At 37.5% G+C, this 19517-nt stretch overlaps 1 protein-coding gene across 1 annotated transcript in view; it reads right to left on the reverse strand.

Moving 5' to 3' along the window:
- The window catches only part of LOC114006789 (caspase-7-like), a 78436-nt gene extending 67601 nt beyond the window's left edge, over positions 1 to 10835 (reverse strand). The window contains exon 1 of the mRNA XM_027769724.1: positions 10774 to 10835. Coding sequence (XP_027625525.1) covers positions 10774 to 10795 — 22 coding nt within the window. The 5' untranslated portion in view covers positions 10796 to 10835. The remainder of the gene's footprint in view (positions 1 to 10773) is intronic.
- Positions 10836 to 19517: the final 8682 nt, after the last annotated feature.

Genomic DNA, 19517 nt, shown 5'->3' on the forward strand with positions numbered 1-19517 from the left:
GCCTGAAAACACAATTTGAATATTAGATCTAGGTGACAAGGTGTGTCAGAGGCAGATTTTTTTTTTTACCTGTTTAAGTAATTATTCTGAAATTGAAAGTGGCATGATTGAGGACGAAAAAGTTCAACAAGAGGGGCCAGTTGCTGGCACAGTGCTAACACAATGCTCTACAATGCTGGACACACATGGGAAGATCCTGGTTTCACATTCTGAAGCCTCCTCATACACATTGAGCGTGTTTGTGAGTGCCCATGATCCAGGCTGGCTGAGACTGGGGGTGGATCACAGCATGAAGATCCTGTGAAAGGTACCTTTCTCTCTCTTTCATGGAAGACATAAATAAAATAAGCTTTTAAAAAAGTTCAACAAGACCTTACATGGCACTTCTGCAACTTTGTAGGATGTTCTCCCTGAGAGGCTGAAGACAATAGCCAACCATCAAGCATTTCTTTTGGAACCCAGGTAAAATACAAGATTCCCTACTTACTGAGCATCTCCTAATTGATGCTATCTTGGAGGCCCTGTTGAGAGCTATATCTTTTAAGCTAAATACAGTAAAGTGTAATTCACAGACAATCTATATGCTTCAGTCTTCATTTTCTCCAGTCCTCAAATCCTGCCTTCCCTAGACCTAATTCAAACCCCAGGTCCCTACTTGCTCTTCTGTAAGAGGATTACCAATGAACTCCAAGGGTTTTTACAAACATATCACACACATACATGCCAAGAACAAGAATTTTCTCAGTCAGCACATAATACACGTTTACATTGACACACATGTATAAATATAACTGAACAAACGTCTGATGCACAATATTATACTAATGCATATGATATATGCTGATGTTTTCTATCCTATTTTTAATCATTTTTGTAAATGTGTTAATTGATCTCCTAATGGGTTTCATCCTGAAGTTTAAATGCATTTTGTTCTACATTCAATTTGTAGATTGCACCCTGGAATCCTTCAGGGCATAAACAATGAAATTCATTTTAGAATCATCTGCCCTTTAGACCTACCACTCAGTTTTTTCTTTCTTCACTTTTTGGCACAAGTGAAATAATGGTGCATTTTGGAGCAGTCATAGTAAATTTCTGAATTCAAAAGGTAAGCATATATTCTCACTTTCAAGTAAAATTTTAGAGTGAAGGACAAGTAAAATTTTAGAGTGAAGGACTTAGTTTCTCAGAAAGAAAACACACAGACATCTTTATACACATGCACTCACACCTGTTAGGGTAGAGGTAAAGGCCTGGAAAGGTATACTCCAAATTTGTCACAGTGATTATGTGACAAGAGTAAGACTAAGGGGGAGGAAAGGGAAGGAATTATACACTCTCACTTTTTGTGTTGCGCATTAATGTATTTTTTTAACAAAAGATTTGTATTATGGTCATTTTTAAATTAAAAGATGTTCAGTTGTAGAAATTTGGAAAATACAAAGACAAATATTTTTACCTCTACATTCCCACTATCCAGAGAAAGTGTTGAAAGACAACTTGAAGATACATGTAAAGCCATCATTGTGCAAATTCTTGGACTGTTAGGATTTTTCCCATTTAGTTTTTCTCTTTAATAATTGTCTTATTCATACCTAGTTGGACAGATAACTTAGGCACTTACATTTATTGTGCCTTCCCATAATATTAAATTTAGTTGCTATAAAATAAGCTTCTTTTTATACTCATATTTCATTAATTTATATACTTTTGAAATATGTAATTAACATAATAATATATCTGATACATATATATAGGTTTGGGAATAAACTCAAATCAAACTCAAATTCAACTAACCTTTGGTAAACAAACAACAATTCAATAATTCATCTGAAGCACAGAGGTACCAGGGTGCACCTGAACTTTCCTACCATTTCAAGGTTGCTTGATTAGCTGCCATTTCCCATTCCTTCTTCCTTCTATTTAAAACACACCAATGCACATGGCTATTAGATTCCTAGTTTGTTTCAGAGAAATCTATTAATCCCTGGGCCAGCTGCAGAGGCACTGCAGTAATGCAATGCTTCATGATGCTGAAGCCAGATAAGTCCAGAATTCTCCATCCTGAGGTTGCCCTGTACATACACAATCAGGCTGGCTGAGGCTGGCTGAGGCTGGGGGGAGGGACTGGTGGAGTGTTAGGCACAACATGAAGACCCTGCTGGGAGTGCTCTCTCTGTCTGAAGAAATTAATAAACGAACTTTTAAAAAAAGTCTTATTTTCCTCTAATTGAACTGAATAACATGCTACTGATATATTTCAGCTACAGCAACTAAAATATATATCATTTTGTCTATTGGAAAAGTATTTTGCATACCTACTTATGCCTATTTCAGTTTTGCAATAGTAGTAGCTGTGCCAGCAGTGATGGAGGACAGAAAGAAAAATGTACCAGGAACTTAAAAACTTACAAGTCATGGGGTCAGCAGATGGTATAACGGTTACATTGCTGGACTCCCATGTAATTGACCATGGTTCTGGTCCCAGACTCGGTGGCTTAAAACTCACACTGGGCACCTGCGCATGTATGCCCAAAATTCTGAGAGGAGAATGGAGGACAAGGGATTGCAGCATCACCATTCTCTTTCTGTCTCTCTCTCACTCACTGTCTGTGTGGCAAGCGCACGAGCCCTATAGCAAAAATCTCTCTCAAAAGAAAAAAAAAAATCAAACAAACAAAAAAACCTTACAAGTCATGACACCAAAATCTCCCAACAATCTGAAGACCAAATACTAAGGAGTACAGCTGACCCTTGAACAATACATGTGTTCAAGGTGCCGACCCCTGCTTAGTCATAAATCTGCCTATGAGTTTTGACTCTCCGAAACTTAACTATGAATAGCCTACTGTTCCTCAGAGGTCTTACTTATAACATAAACAGTTATGCATATTTTGTATTTTGTATTTATTATATATTATATTCTTACAATAAAGTAAGGTAGAGAAAAGAAAATGTAATTAAGAAAATCACAAGAAAAGAAAGTACATTTATTGTATTAGAATGTATTTTCCAATGTATTTACTGGAAAAAAATTAATATGTAGATAGACCTGAGCAGTTCGATGGTCAGCTGTATATGCTATGTGATTTCATTAATAAGAAGTTCTAAAAGACTAATATAAAATGAAAAAAATTGGAAGAGAAATCACCTTGTGGGATGGTGGTTGTTTATAGAGAAGAGAGATGAGTGAATTTTATGTATATACAAAGACATGAAGCCTAGGAAATAGGGTCTCGAGACCAATAATCTAATTATACATTTACAGGAATGGTAGAAAGGAAAAAAGAAAACTGGGCACAGCTCTATTTGTTTATCTAGCCTGAACTCACCTTAGACAAAAGGTTGTTGTATACTACATTGTTTTACTTCCTGGAGGGGAAGTTAAAATATGAATAAAGAATGATTTTTGTTGTTCCATAAAAGACTATGGTCAGATACACTCTGGCCAATGGATATCCTTCACTGAGTAACAATGGGCCTTCCTCCTAGTCTTTGAGAATTAAAGGAGCAGGAGAGAACAACAACTTCCATGCCTGGCAGATCCACTGAACACCTGTGGACTGGCCCTGAGGCTCACAGTTTCATTCAGGTGACCTTTTGGAAAATCTAGGTAACCTGATCCTCTCCATCTCGTTCAAGGTTAACAATATTTAATTTCATATGTAATAATAATAGTAATATCTACCGTTTTTAGAGCTCTTAATTTGTTCTAGGGATCGTCTCATTTGACCTTCCCCACACTCCCAGGGCAGGGGATAGAAGGTGCCATTATTAATCCCATTGAAAAACTTAAAAATTGCACTCAGGTAGTTTGAACAGCATAAGATGATTTAGCTAACAAGAGGTAGAGTTTGGATTTCAGTCTATGTAATCTGACTCCAGAATGCACAATATTGATCATTGGCAAATAAATTGATTAACAGAATGTAGAAAGTTAGAAGGGAAATGTCTGCAAAGCATGAGTGTCCTTTATAGACAGTCCTAGTCAGCAAGCCAAAAGATGCAACTGATGAGTTTTGGACTAAATCTCCCCAGTGCTAAAGTCTCTAAAAGATGATGAGAACAAAAATCATGTTATTAGCATCCTAGAAACGAGCAGAGACATTTCCAAGCCACAGGATTCAAAATCAAAAGGAGCTCTGCATTTTCTTTTTCACACAAAAGAGGAAGAAAGCAAGAGATGCCTGAATTTTTTAAATGGCATTTCCCTTTATTTTATAACATCATTGTTTTTGTTCTAGCTTTCATAATGAAAAGACATTAATGTGTACCACTTCATATTTTTACAGCCTGCATGAGAAATGAATTATCTGAATTTAAATGTCTCATGTTTTATTTCTTGTACTACTTTGATATTTTCACTTTTATACAAATTCAGACACATTTGCCTCCTGTTCCTGAGACAAAGAAGCAAACATATATGCATGTCCATGAGCGTTTATACAGATATAGTATAAATATAAATATATGGCTCTACCTTATCAAAATATAAAATTCTGACAAGTTCAGAAAGAACAGAACCATACTAAAACTATTTACATCAAACATTATATTTCAGGATCCCTAGAATAAATAATAGCAAGAATCAATATCTCTTTGTAAAAGGAAACTAATTACTTACCATCCTGAGATTTTTTTTTTCTCCCCGAGATTAAATTTACCAAAAGTATTACTAGAGGGTAATGGCATAATTAGCTATATGACCTTGGGCAAGTCCCTAAAATTTTTATCTTAGCACAGACTCTGGAGTCAAGGCTCTGTCACTGAATTTTCCTTCAGTCTTATCTTTGTCTCTACTAAGGGCCACTGGGGTAAGAGGTACTATAAAAGAGATTTTCCAAGTGTTCATTCAAATTCCTTATCTAATGTCTTCATTCTGCATAGAGGCACCCACGAAATAGTGGAGGCTGAACTCAGTGAAGCAGCTGACATCTCTGATAGTTTGCTGCCAGCATTGCATCTAAATTTTAGAAAGTCCTTAGGCTTTAGAGGTATGTAGTTTAAAGCCCTGTGAAGTTGGAACTGTTGTGATAAATCTTGTCAAAAGCCTCAACTGAAGGGCTATAGAAAAAATCATCAGGGTGGAGCCAGCCAGTGGTACGGTGGTTAAGGCAGCTGGATCCCACATAGCTGACTGCACAGTTCAAGTCTGACTTGGCAGCTTGAAAAACACACTGCGTGTGTACACACGCACATATGTGCCCAAAATCCCTGAAAAAAGAATGGAAGAGAAGGGATTACAAGCATGGCCATCCCCTATTGGGGGGGGACGCTTTCTCACTTTGCCTCTCTATCTCTCTCCAGCAAGTGCATTTGCCATCCAGTAAATATTTTAAAATATACATATATATAATGCAAAGAAAAAGAAAAAAGCATCTGGGTAGCACATACAGGAAGCTCCAGCTGATTGGGAATAAATGGGCTCTGTACTCAGTAACAGCTGCAACAACAGAGGGCTGAGCCTCAATAGGTGGACACACACAGAACAAGCCGAGCTGAGGCCTGGAATTTCCCTGAAACGAAATCTGAGAACTGTTGAGGTTGATCTTCTCTCTCAGAACAGTTGACCCTTACGAAATAAGAGATGACACATCCCTAAGCACACCAAATTTTTACAACAGCAGCTTAAATTTTTTTTAAAAAATAAGAAAAACTTAATGTTGAAAACTGCATGGCAACCTTTTGCAATGCAATGCTGGAAGAATTGGAAGAACAAACTGGTTGATTGCCTTCTGTTTGGGGAATAAACAAAGAGATTATTTATCAATCTTATATGTGGGGGCTGCTGAGGAATGCATAGTTTCCAGAAAACAGATTTATCTGTCCATTATAACCAGGCTTTGTATACTGCAGGACCCACTTCTATATAGCAGTCAGGGTTACAGTGACATAAAACAGAAAACCATCAACTATATTTAGAAAGGCTGATCTTTTTTTTTAAAAAAAAAAAAAAAAAAAAGCAGTGGGAGAAAGAGTGAAATGTTTGGAGAAATGTACATAAGCAAGTACAGTGTAGATGGGGAAATGTGTCCTTTTTCAATAACATGACAGCTTCCAGAGAATTGAGGAAGTAATTTTCTTAGCAGGAAAAAGTGGAGCTACTTCTTAAGTAAATATGTAAAGACGCACTTTAGAGGTTCCTCTAAAGTAGGTCCCCATGTGGAAAGTGAGGGCTTTTGAGGTACAGCCTATCAGATTACCCACTCCCATCTAGCCTAATATAATGGGTTTAGTAGGTAGAATATGGTGGCAACTAGGAACACCTGTCCTGGAGAAGGCTCCTCTCGTAGCTGTGACTGCATCAAGTCTTTTGGCCCTTGCTTTGCTGTTGTAGATCCTTATAAGGTAAAATTAAGTCATTTTGTAAAACTATGCCTCACTTTTATATACATAAAAGAAATAGCAGTCATGAGGACAATTTGGCAGGAAGTGCATAGAAATGGAATTCACCAGAATTATTGGAAGCCATTTGACCCTTGGTTTACCCAGGTTGGCCTGAGGATCTATGTTCTTTATAACGTAATATTCAGAGAAAACAGAGATCAGAGAAAACCCTGTTGAAGATATTTTATAGTTTTATCAACTGGACTAAGGAGACATGTTCACTTGTTGAAATATTCACTTTGTAAGCTAAATAATATGATTGAATATATAAAAGAAAATGAAATTTAAAAATGTAAAAATTTTAAAAAATAAACAAAACCAAACAGTGAAAAAAAAGAGAGATAACCCTGATTCTAGATCACAAATAGAATGTCTACAGACATACTAATTTTAACAAATGATCTTAGACTAAGTACAAAACATAAATGAAAGAAGAGCAAACTCAAAAGAGTTGTCATAAAATCTTCCTCTCCTATTCTTTCTTAAATCTATTCCAGTAAGTTTTTGGGCTTCCACACTAACAACTGCCATGGCCATGATCTCTAACAGTCATGTTGCCAAATCCACGCAGTTCTTAGTGTCCATCTTATTTTAGCTATCGGCAGTATTTGACATAGTTGATATCCCTCTCCTTGAAACACTTTCTTCACTCTGTTCTGGAACATCACTCCCTCTTTATTTTTCTCCTCCCTTCTTAGCCCTTGTTTTTTTCCCCATTCATCCTCCTTTGGTCCAGGCTCTCAATAATTTCATCAGCTCAAGGAAAAACAAAAAGTAAATCACTGGATATGTGTAAATAGGGTATACTGGAGAAAACATTTCTTAGCTGGGAGTGTTTGTAGCAGCTGTACCTGAAATACAAGTCATGAATGGACTCTGCTCCCTCAAGTCTATAGGAAAGCAGTCTGTTATTAGGATCGTGTTACTTCTGTAATATGGAAAGCAGAGCAAACTCCTCTCCAGAGGGCCTTAATATTATTCAAATACTGAAACTTCACTACACAGTGGTCATAAAGCTCAGAAACATAGGCAGATGTTTGTCACATTGAAGTGACCAAATAATGTCTGTAGTTCATAGACCAATAAAAGGTCATCCAGAGAGATTCTATCAGAATGGTGCAACACCTCATCATGCCAGAGCAGTAGGGTAGCTTGCCCATGCAGAGACTGACACAAAATCTGCATCGTGTACCATCTTCATTGCAATTTTGAACAGCTCATTGTGAATGAGGATGGCACAGTGGACATATCATATATTATAAGCTAGTATCCGTAAACTACTTATGTGTATTCCCTATTTCCAAATGGTATAAACACCCTGTAGAATACTCTTCCATTTAGCAAGGCAGGTAAATGTGTCCTGACCTATTCTGGTTCTACAGTTCAAAAAGCTAATAGGCAATACGAAGAGGTCCTGAGCACCTAATAAACAGAGGGATGTTCAACCTCTACAAAATTGCCCAGCAAATAAACAACACAATTCATATCTGTGTGGTCTTTGATGTACAACAGACATAGCACTGGAAACTTTCACATATCTACTCCATTTAACCCTTATGACCTCCCAAGGCAGAGACAGTGCTTAATCCTCTTTACTACTGTAGGAAGTGGGTATTAATGCTTTTCAGATTCCAAGAGGTTAAGGAACTGAGATTTAGACTCATGTCTCTGCTTCTCTTCTCCATACCACAATATTTCATTTTTACAAATTCATAAACAAGGGCTTGAAGACGTTGTAAAATTTTGCCTAAAATTGCATTACCAATATATGAAAAAGCTGATAATCAATCCTTTTTTATTTTGGAGTTTATATTCTTTCTATTATAGAGCAGAGTTATTATATGTCCTTTTAAATCAGCAATAAAAAGGGAAGAGAGAAAACAGGAAAGAATTTGGGGTCTGAGTCTTAAGCTGGAGTGTGAGCTTGATATAATAAAGAAATAACAGATTTCAGAACATTCATTATTCTGTATTTCTACAGCCTTGAGTAGTCGAGTTGAAACTATCCCAGAATTAGAACAAATTAAAGTTGAAATCATTGAACAGTTATTCCAGTGGACAGGAGCACAGTGCTAATGAGGTCAAGGTCAGGATTTCAGACTGCCCACCATTTCTCTGTTGTAGAGCCAAATTGCAAAGTTCCGCTACATCACCAACTCAGAAACCAACCCTGTGGTTCACAAGAAAGACCCGGTGAGAGAACGTGGATCAACACACTTGGTATTGCTGCCGGAAAAAACAGTCTATAGCGGATGGATCCGAGTCACTACCTTAATTTTATAATTAAAAGAGAGTCATTTACGTGGAGCAGAAGAACAAGCAACATGAGATTTATCTGTACATTCTATTAGATGCAAAGCTACTAGAATATATTAATGCATATTCTATGTTCAGAGACCAGGAGGAAGTCCTACTCCTCTGCGCTGCCCCAGCAAGATTCTATCACCCTCCTGGACCCCTCCAGTTCCCTAAGAGGCAAACTTGATCCAGCTTGAAATACACAACAGGAGAATTGGACCACCTGATCATAATATACAGTCACACAAAAAAACGATTAGTATGTTTCTTCAAAAGTATTAAGAGTTCAGACCAAATTTAATGAGATTTAAAAATTGTTTTAACAATGAGTTACTTTGGAGAAGTATTTTTTAAAAAGAAAAAAAAAAGAGCTAAGCTTTTAGGTTTAGGAGAACCTCTATTAAATTGGAAATGTCTGTTCTCTTTAGCTCTCACATCAGTGAAAAGAGGTCAAGAAATGAATGCCCTCATAGCATGGAGAGCACAGCAAGGTACTAACCTTTATTTTTATATGTTCATAAAAATCATGAGTACCATTTTTCAGAAAACTACAACAAAACAGGGCAGCAAATACACAAAATGGTTTTCCTTATGGGGACTGAAACTAGAAAAGAAATACATCCCTTTCCCAAGATTTCAACTGGAGAACAAAGGCAGCTCTGTGTGCAGTTTATTTTCAGGTGACTGTGATTATACTGACTCATTCTTTTGCCCTAAGAAAGACTGGTCTTTGAAAGAAACCACTGGCCTTGGTTAGATTTCTTGGCAGCAGGGACTAGGAGAGTCCTGGGTTCTTTTTCACACCCAGATCATATGAGGCCAGCATCTTTAACCTGTTTTTAAAAATGAGTATTCAGTTACTTGCCAAGTAGGATTGAAGCCTTTTAGGTCCTAAAGCCTACAGTACATGGCCCTTGCTTTCTGCCCCCTTTTTTAAAATGATTATTATTATTATTATTATTATTATTCAAGGGTCTTCAAAAAGTTTGTGAAAATGGACTTAAAGTATGAGCTTATTTTAGTGTAAAATATTGGGTTGTTGGAAAAGTCATGACATTTTTGCATAGAAAAACAGAAAAATATGTCATAATTTTTCTAACAACCCAATAATTGTGAAATCGATGTGCAGTGTTTTCATAATATGCACTTTCCGTGAGCGTTTTGAAGACTGCTCCCTCAAATATGTTTGCACATGCACATCTGTAGCCAAGAACTGATTGCTAATTTCTCCAAAGGACTTGGTTGTCTAGTTGAACATTCCAAATGCTATTTCAAACTGCACATCCTAGCTTTCTATTTCTGGCCTGCCTACTCCTATGGCATGGGTATATTTAATGCTCTAGCTGTCCTTTCACACCTTGAGTCTCTATCTTGGCAATGATATCTGGACACACTGGAAAGAACCATCAATTCCATTTATAGCCACAATAATGAGCTGGTACATGAACGAAAGAAAGAAGGCATCAAGAATCTTTGATTCACCAACAATTTAGACTGGCAGTGCCTTGAAATGTCCCCAAGTACATAGGAAATGTGCTTGTAGACATTAAACATCACATTCAGTGAATTAGTCACCCACTAAAACACACCCTGCTTTAGTGCTTGGCACAGCCATACCTGCCTAAATAAATGCTTCCTCGCTCCGATGCTCTCCTGGCTAGAGGTCAGCTAGACAAATTTATTTTCAAGGATCATTGTCTGGGCCCTTACTTTAATTACAGAGAAGGAAGTAATGGAACTAGTCAGGACCACGGTCTGTTGCCTCGGTGTGAAAAGGGCAACTCCTCCTCTTCCTCTTGGAATGTGGAAATTGAAGCTAACTCCCCCATCACTAATTGAATCAAAGCAATAGAGCTGAATTATCTACTTACAAGAAAGTCTTGCTCTTCTAGCCACGTGGAGGGAAAAAAGGAATATGCTGATGGCATCTCTGACACAGCCTTTTTTCACTGGGTAATGAAAAGGGTATACTTTGCAGAACTCAGGTTCAGAACTTCGCTTTGACATGAGTTATGGAGTATGGACTGATGTATACCCTGCTCAAAAGAAAAACCCAAACTGAACTGACTGGAGGCAAGAGTTTCTTACCTGTGTTTTCAAATGCATTCATTTCACCACTCTGTCTTCCCACCACATGACCCTATTTCTTTTGTCTGGTAAATGAAAATAGAAGCCAAAGTTAAGGTTAGTACTTGAAAAATAAAACTGGAAGCAAAGAGGAGATAAAAGTTGAATCATAGAACTTATTTATTTGTTCTTATTCATATGTAACATTTTATTCCTTTCATGCTACAGCTTTTGGTGTGGTGTGACAATATATCAGCTTCTTAAAATGCTCATTGCGACAGGTCTATACACGTCACAGATTAGCTAAACAACATGCGATTTGTTTTATTTAGTTAGTTTTTAGAGAGACTTTTTCTATAGAGCATGTGCGTTTACCAGAGAGACAGAAAGTGATAAGTCACCCCCCAGGAAAGACGACTATGCCACAGTCTCTTCTCCTCAAGTCTCTTCTTGGGATTTGGGGCATGCACACATATACGCTTAGCATGATTTTTTTAAGCAACGAGGTCTGGGACTTGAATCATGGTTGACTACATGGGAGTCCAGCAACATAACCATTATGCCATCTGGTTGTTCCACAATTGGTTTTATTTTTAACACCAATGGACTTTGGCCAGAATTAATTAATATGTTATCAATATCTGAGGAGTTTTAAGTATATGCAAAACAGCTTGCTAGGTAATATTCATAGCAAATACATTTGTTACTTGGGCTATTTATTTTTTTGGAAAGGACTAACAGGATAGGTTAGAGAATTTCACGTCACTCTTCAATTCTGATTTTAGCTTAATTTATCATCTGGTTTCACGGTTATCTCCTTTATGGTTTTAGCCTTTCTATTATATGATTTAACTGGAACTTGGTCATTTCTCTATACTAGCATTTGTATTTCCTGTCTCAACAGCCTCACCTTGAAACTGGACAAGTTCCCAAGGATATAATAAGTAAAAGTCAGGTTGAACTATTCTCTGAAGTTTTTTCTGGTGCCCTTTTCTAACAAACCGACTTTTTATTTACATTGACTCATGGTTCCAGGAGATTAGAAAAACCTATGCTGCTGATGCTGCTAATACTCAACAACTCCTTTTCAAATTGCCTAAATGTTAAGCAAATGCCATTTGTAATTAACTGAAAATTATCAAATGTCAGATTTGTAGCACTAGATGCCTACCTTTTTTCTTTTCTTTTTTTTTTTGAAAGTTGGTTATATACACTCGCTAGCAGAAAAAAATAACAGAACAACTTTTTTGTTTGTTTCTGTTTTTTAATTCACGGTGAACCTCAGTTATTTGACATGATTTTGACATGAGTTGTTCTAGTTGACCATTTTCTGATACCAGAGTGTTGACCATTTGAAGCATCAAGACATATAAAGGGATGGAACACATAGGGGATTCTGGAGTCTGCTTTTCCATTTATTTGTTGAGTGACCTTAACCTCTTTAAGCTTCAGTTCCTATATCTATAAAATAATAATCTATCTCCTTTGTGATATATGAAAAACATACCTAGCACATAATAAATACTGATTACAAAAACCACATTATTATTTTTTGGTATATAATCCTTATTTTGATTATAAGTGATTTTTTTTTTTTTGGAGAGGTTTTAGCTATAGGGCACATGCAATCTCCAGAAAGACAGAGAGAGACAGAGAGACAGAAAGCGAGAAATCACCCCCCAGGGGGGATGACCACTCCGCAATCCCTTCTCTTCATTCTACTCCCGGGATCTTGGGCACACATGCACATGTGCCTGGTGTGAGTTTAAGCCACCAGGTCCAGGACTCGAACCATAGTCAGCTACATGGGAGTTCAGTGACATAGCCATTACACTAACTGCTGGTCCCAAAACCACGTTATTAATACAGAGGTGTGGGGACCAGCAGCTGGCTTAATGGCTATGTTGCTGGACTCCCATGTAGTCAACCGCAGTTCGACTCCCAGATCTGGTGGCTTGAACTCACACGGGCATGTGTGCATGATTACCCAGGATCCCAAGAGGGGACTGGAGGAGAGGGGATTGTGGTGTAGCCATCCCCCCATGGTGGTGGTGGGGGAGTAATTTCTCGCTTTCATCTTTCTGTCTTTCTGGCGAGCACACGTACTCTATAGCAAAAAACCTCTTCAAAAAAAAAAAAAAACAAGAATACAGAGGTGTGTTCTCTCTGTCCCACCAGATACTTGCTACCTGAAGTAGAAAATGCCCATTATTCTTCTTGTAAGGACTGATAAAGCAGCATCCAAACAGAAGGCCTGTCTGCCACCTTGTCTTCACTGCATGTTCAACTCTCCCCATATCAGGGGCCTCCTTCCTGCCACTCAGTTGCCTCTGCACAGACACAGCTTCTATTCCCTGTTGAGTTCCACGGACATTCCTCCTTTCTCTTGTTTCTTTCTCCTTTTTGTCCTTGACTTCTTCACAGATAAACATTACCTATTAGCATACTCTTTATCCTCTCTGTCTTCAGAGAAGTGACCAACCATAGCACATTGGTCTTTGGTTCTTAAAAGCTTCCTTTCCTACCACAAAATACTTTCTCTCTTCCTACCCTGAATGCTTGAGGATGAAAACAGATCTAATCACTGATTGCCTGAAGTTTTGCTATGCCTGATGCCAAGAGTCATAATCAAAGCTAGCTACTCATGTCTGTCACAGCTCCTTATTCTGCAGGTCCATCTCTCATGCAACTGCTTAAAATATCAGTTACTTTCCTGTTTACTAATAATGATTGGTAATACTCAATGAACGTTGAGTGTGTGCCAGGGATTGTACTGAGTATTTCACTTGTAATACCTCATTTACTTCTTACCACAATCCCAGGAGATGATGATGATGATGATGATGACGACTGACAACAATGTTAATGACAGTGGTAGTGATGGTGATTATGATGATGATGTTAATTCTCATTTGATAGAAAAAGAATCTGAGGCTCAGAGAAGTTATCCAGCTACTAAGTGGTTAGGATACTATCACAGGTTGGCCCTTGCTTAAAAGTCTTTCCCTTAACTCCATGCATGATGCCATTTCTTATCATTTGGAGGAAGAAGTCCTTAGGCTGATACAGGTTTGAGTCACAGAATCCTCTATTGGGATCTCCTATTTACTAGATACAGTACCCATTTAAGAAAATGCATATAAAAGAAAATAAGATTTACTTTTCTCTTTCTGTTGGACTGTGTCATCCATCTCCAATTTAAAGACAATCACAAAATCCAACTCGGAGTTTATTTTAAAGATTCTACCTATGGTCACAACCCCTGGGCCATTGCGAAAAGTTCCCAAATCCACATTTGTACCAAGCAGAGTGTGAGCCTATTATCTGAATAAGTAACATAAGTAGAGGTTGTGGAAAGAAATAATAATAATACCAATAGATTGTTTTTAATTTACTGACTTCATGGTTCCTTAGTCACTGTTAATCATTTTTTTCTCTATTAGTAGATGACTAAAGTAAAACATTTATCATATGAATACCTCACATATTTTACATTAAAAGTATTTATACTCAGAGACTAATAAATGGTGTAATAGTTATATTGCTAGATTCCCATGTAGTAGACCATAGTTTGAGTCCCAGACCCAGAGGCTTAAAACTCAGGCCAGGTGAGTATGCAAGCATGACTGAAGTCCTGAGGGGGAAAATGGAGGAGAAGGGATTGTGGGGGTGATTTCACCCAAGGATGATTTCTCACTTTCTGTCTCTCTGTCTCTATGGTGAGTGCGTGTGCCCTATAGCAAAAATCTCTCTCTAAAAAAAATAAAAATAAAAATAAGGTATTTATACTCAGAAAATAGAGAACTAGACATGTTTGGATATGAGGCTTCCTTTGTTATTTTGAAAGGCAGAGTTGCTGCAGCAGCCTGAATTTATGTTGGGATCTCTTAATTCTAACTTCAACTCACTGCTTTGTGGGGTGGTACAGCCTGGTAGTAAGGAATGTTGGAGCCAGAATCACAGCTGTGATGCTGATTAATTGTGTGACCTTTGCAATTTACTCAGCTTCTCCGTTCCTTAGATACCACTCCACTACAATGGAAAAAATGATGTCTATCTGTTGTAAGACTTTTAAAAAGTATTAAATGTGATGCTCTTAGCGCAGTGCCAGACAAGTGTTTCGTCAATGTTGGTTGTTTGGTGTTCTTAGTAAAAGCAAACTCAGCCATTCCAAGGACTCACAGTCTGAAATGGCAGGGTTACACCCACTTTGGTTATGAGCAGACCTCTAGATTTAATTTGACTTCAACCCTGTGTATTCCTAATTCCTTAACTTCACTTTTCTCTTTTTAAATAACTCTTACCATACTATAACTAACTGTATAATTTATTTATTGTGCTTATTGCTTATAAACTACCTCCTTCATAGAGGGAAAATATCTGTTTTGTACACTGTTGTATTCGAAATGCATGGAACAGAATAGGTCACAGAGTAATTTTCAATAAATTTTGGCTCAAAAAATGAATAAATATAAGGATAGTTTGTCAAATGTCACTCTCAAAATTCCTGTCATCTTCTATTTTTCTCTAGCTTCACTCCTCTTTAAATATGATTTCCAGTAATCACATTGAATGTTGACTTCCAGGATTTAAACAGAAAGATTGGACCACAGTAACACTGCAAATTCAACAGAAGAGTGATTAATTACATGAGTCTGAACTGGTGAAATAGAATTTTATGACTTTTGACTAAAACATTACTGATTTTTTTCTCTGCTTTGTCTTCCAGATTTAAGGAATTTCTTTTCAAGCTGTTGATAGATTCAGCAATTTGTTAAAATTGTTTTTTTGTTTAAACTGAAACTTAAACTTTTCTCCCTTCCTGACCCCTCTGGAACTGGAAAATGTTTGTGAGTATTCTTATTTTGTGGCAGTATTCTTATTATTTGCATGAGTTCAATAGTACTTGTTGCCTTGCATCAGAAATTGGAAATACTCATATTTGGAATGTCATATCTGAAGACTGGGCCAGAAAGCTATGGAACTAAGGTAGACCTCAAGAGAGCTAACAGAAGCTCTATTGCCTGACACCATAAACAGTTCTGCCTGGCAGAGAGCTTTAGAGAAGCCAAATGAAAGAATTCATACCATAAAGTAACCTGGAGTTTTCCAGCCCAGCATTGTAATTAGTAGAGATTGTAAAAAAGAGCAGCCACAGCCAGAGGATTACCTTGAGGAAGACTCTGAAGGAAGATACAGAGACTCATCTTTGCTAGTAGATGATAAACCACAGAATACTTGGTAGGCAGAGCTGAGTTGGGAAGGTTCACGTGTGAATTGTGTGTTGGTTGTTTAGTTCTCAACAGTTTGAATAGTTGATATGTAAATACTTTCTTAAAAATATTTAAAGCCATACTGTCTCTGTTATTATAGAGTCATAAACAAAGTTATAATAAATATTTTGTAAATATTCTTTAAAACTCAGTTTTCTGAAATTTTGAAAGTTGTTTATCTATTAACTGTCAACAACTATGAAATATGAGCAAAAATCATTGATATGTAAAGTAAATGTTTGTGGGAAAATTTAAAAAAATAAAATTTAGAAAATGAAAAAATAAATAAATTCTATTTCCCAATTTTTGAGCACTTCCTGAATTACAGGTAATATGCCTATAATGAAAAATACATTCTCTCATTTAATTCTGGTGAAATAAGTACTATTATTTTTTCCACTTTACAGAGGTTCCAAGGGATTATAGCACTTGTCCAAGGTCACACGGCTAGTTTAAATAAGGAGCCATGTTAGAGCTCTAAGCTAGCCTTACTATGGCATCTATGCTCTCTGAATAGTACTCTGGTCCTGGCACAATATTCCTACCCGTGAAAGATAAAACTAGGTAAAAAAAAAAAAATATGGGACCCAGTGCCAGAGGAGAAGCTTTACCTCCATGCACTGAGAACAGATTCAGTGAAGTAAAGCTGAGCCCCACTACATTTACTGGCATGCTAAATCAACATTCCATGGTAATAAAATTTCTATCCTCCAGTTCATTGCAGCCACTCTGTCATTGTGAATAGCATGTCCCCATGCATGCTAATCTACCAGTCTAACCCCAACGTAATGATCAGATGAAATCCTGCCATGCACAAGGCCCTGAATTTTCAGTAGCATTTACCACTCAATATTAATTAACTTGAATGATCCATGAAGATTTGGCTTTGCAAGGCATTTAACTACCTATGGCTGCAAGGTTCTGTAAGATTATGTCTCTGAGCTATTGGGATAATTAATTCCACTAGCAGTGAAGGAGAAGCCCATGGGATTTTGCAAATGAGATGCAAGATTTAAGCATTTCCCTGTTTCTGTGGCAACCATGGCTTCAATGACAACCCGTCAGCGTATAGAGTAACTGAACCCCTGTCACTCTTGTCTAGCCTTGAGCATTTCCACTTTGCTCAAAGCAGAATCATTTAGTACAACTGAGATATAGTAATTTTACAGGCCCATGTAGGATTCAACAACACAGGGTGGCATGTCTGAGAGCAGTATCTTAGAGCTCCTGGGCAATGGGACTTCATAAAGAAACAACAGAGAGGAAGTGATGGGATCGAAGTTATGCAGCAAGCCTCAACTACCCCGTGGAGTGCCGGCAGGTGTTATGGTGGTAAAAGGCACTGGATTTCCACATGGCTGGCCACGGTTCGAGTCCCAGACCTGCTGGCTTGCTTTCTCCCTTTCTCTCTCTCTCTAGTCAAATTTAAAAACATAATAAATGGAAATAAGTAAATAAATAATCCTTGAAAAATAATAATAACTACCCAATGGAGACCCCAGACCCAGATCTCTATTTGTTTGTGATATAAAAACAATGAAATTATAGAGAGGGAAGATTATCACTGTCATTGATCCTCAGTAGTCATGGGAATCTGGATGGGAAAAAGCTAAACAAAAGTTGCCTGCTAATATCTTCCCATCCTTCCTTTAATCCAAATGATCTCAGTTACTCAACAAAAAAGTAATTATTTAATGATTAATTACTCTGTTCATCCTTAACTATCCAAATTAGTTAAGTCAAACTCAATTCACAGGCAACTAACTCCTTTGATTAGTGAATAAAAATGATTAGTTGGTATTTCTATGAATGAAAGTTGGAATTAAGGTAACAAACTGGTGCTAGTGAGCACAAGTTTACCAAGGGCTGTTTTTAGACAAACAAGTGGCAGTAATCTATTTAAGCCACTCAAACAATCTATAGCAGAAAAAAATAACTTTATTTTCTGGCCAGTAGAATGGTTAAAGAAAAAAGATACAGCAGTTTTTTATATTTTAATATTCATTTGAAGTAGAGCTATATGAAATGGCAGCTCAGGTAAGCTGCTTTTTGGTCATTTTTGAAAATGATTATTTTTCTTTCTATGTGTCTAAGGATGTATAAAGTTAGCAGAGGTGGGGTAGTAAATAATGGATGGATGAATGGATAGATCAATCATTCAATAAATAGTTACGGAGCAATTATTATATTCCAGGTACTAAAAATACAAAATTGATCAAATATAAAAACCTGTTACTCACAAAAATTTATCCTAGTAAAATAATAGACAGATGACTGAATACATTAAAAATGGGTAAGAGAGCTCCTAAGTCCCTGTTTGGTTGTTTCAGAGATCACAATATTGCATCTACTTTAACCTGGATAGATCCATAAGAGTTAATATTCCCATGCCATGAGATTGTTGCTGTCATGGAGCACAAACTACCCTTTATACTACCAAATGCCACATGAAGCCAAGCTCAAGATCAAACCTCGATCCCCACGCCTGCTTCTCTCTGGACTTCAGGTTGGTCGTGTGGGACTTTAAAATGAACTTGCACCCCCTACACACACCCCACTTGCAAACCAGATGGAGCTGGCCAGCAGTTCCGGACACCAGGCAGCCTCCGGCTGCAGGCCCATCTGCCCAGGACCCGTCACTCATCCTCTGGCCCTTCCCCTCTTGCCTTTGCACTCTCTGAAGTTTAGTGTTTTGAATAGTGTGTGGCACGCACTGCACGATTTTGTTTTCTTTTGTTTTTCCTTGCTCTTGAGGTGTTGCTTGTTAGGTCAGTTGGAGGCTCACCACTTCTTAGAACCAGGGAGGGCTTTAGGTCACCCAGGACCAGTGACAACAGTTCATAGTACTGTTGAGCAATAGGTAGGCCAACCATAAGAGACATTATCAATTTTCTAATCCTGTACAACTTTTAACACTCAGAGATACCTTAAATACATTAGGAAGCAACATATAGATCACCTGATGACTAGAAACAATCGCAGAGGCTCAAGAAGTATGAGGAACCAACAAAAGGCCTCCCCCCCAAGGGAAATCATCAAGCCAACATCACCCACAGTCAATACAATGAACATCATGGACATGTCTGATAAGGAATTCAGAATATTTGTAGTGACCAAACTAACTGAGAAGAAAGAGAAAAGAGACAAGGAGCTCCAGGAGATGAGGAAGTCCTTTCATGACTTGAAAGAAGAAATGGATACCTTAAACAATAACCAGATGGAACTTCCAGAGTTGAAGAATGTGATATGGGAAATCAAAACCTCCCTTGAAAGTATTAAAAGTAGGTGAGATCAGGCAGAAGATTGAATCTCTAACATAGAAGACAAATCATCTGACCTAGAAAAAAGTATCAAGAAGAATGAGAAAACAACCATGAAAACTGAGGATAATAGATGAGGAATACTGGATACCATCAAGCACCCCAACATACGAATAATTGGTATCCCAGAAGAGGAAGAAAATAATAAGGGCCTAGATAATTTATTCCATGA

The sequence above is a fragment of the Tupaia chinensis genome, unplaced genomic scaffold (assembly GCF_000334495.1).
Source record: "Tupaia chinensis unplaced genomic scaffold, TupChi_1.0 Scaffold000085_1, whole genome shotgun sequence".
Taxonomy (NCBI): domain Eukaryota; kingdom Metazoa; phylum Chordata; class Mammalia; order Scandentia; family Tupaiidae; genus Tupaia; species Tupaia belangeri.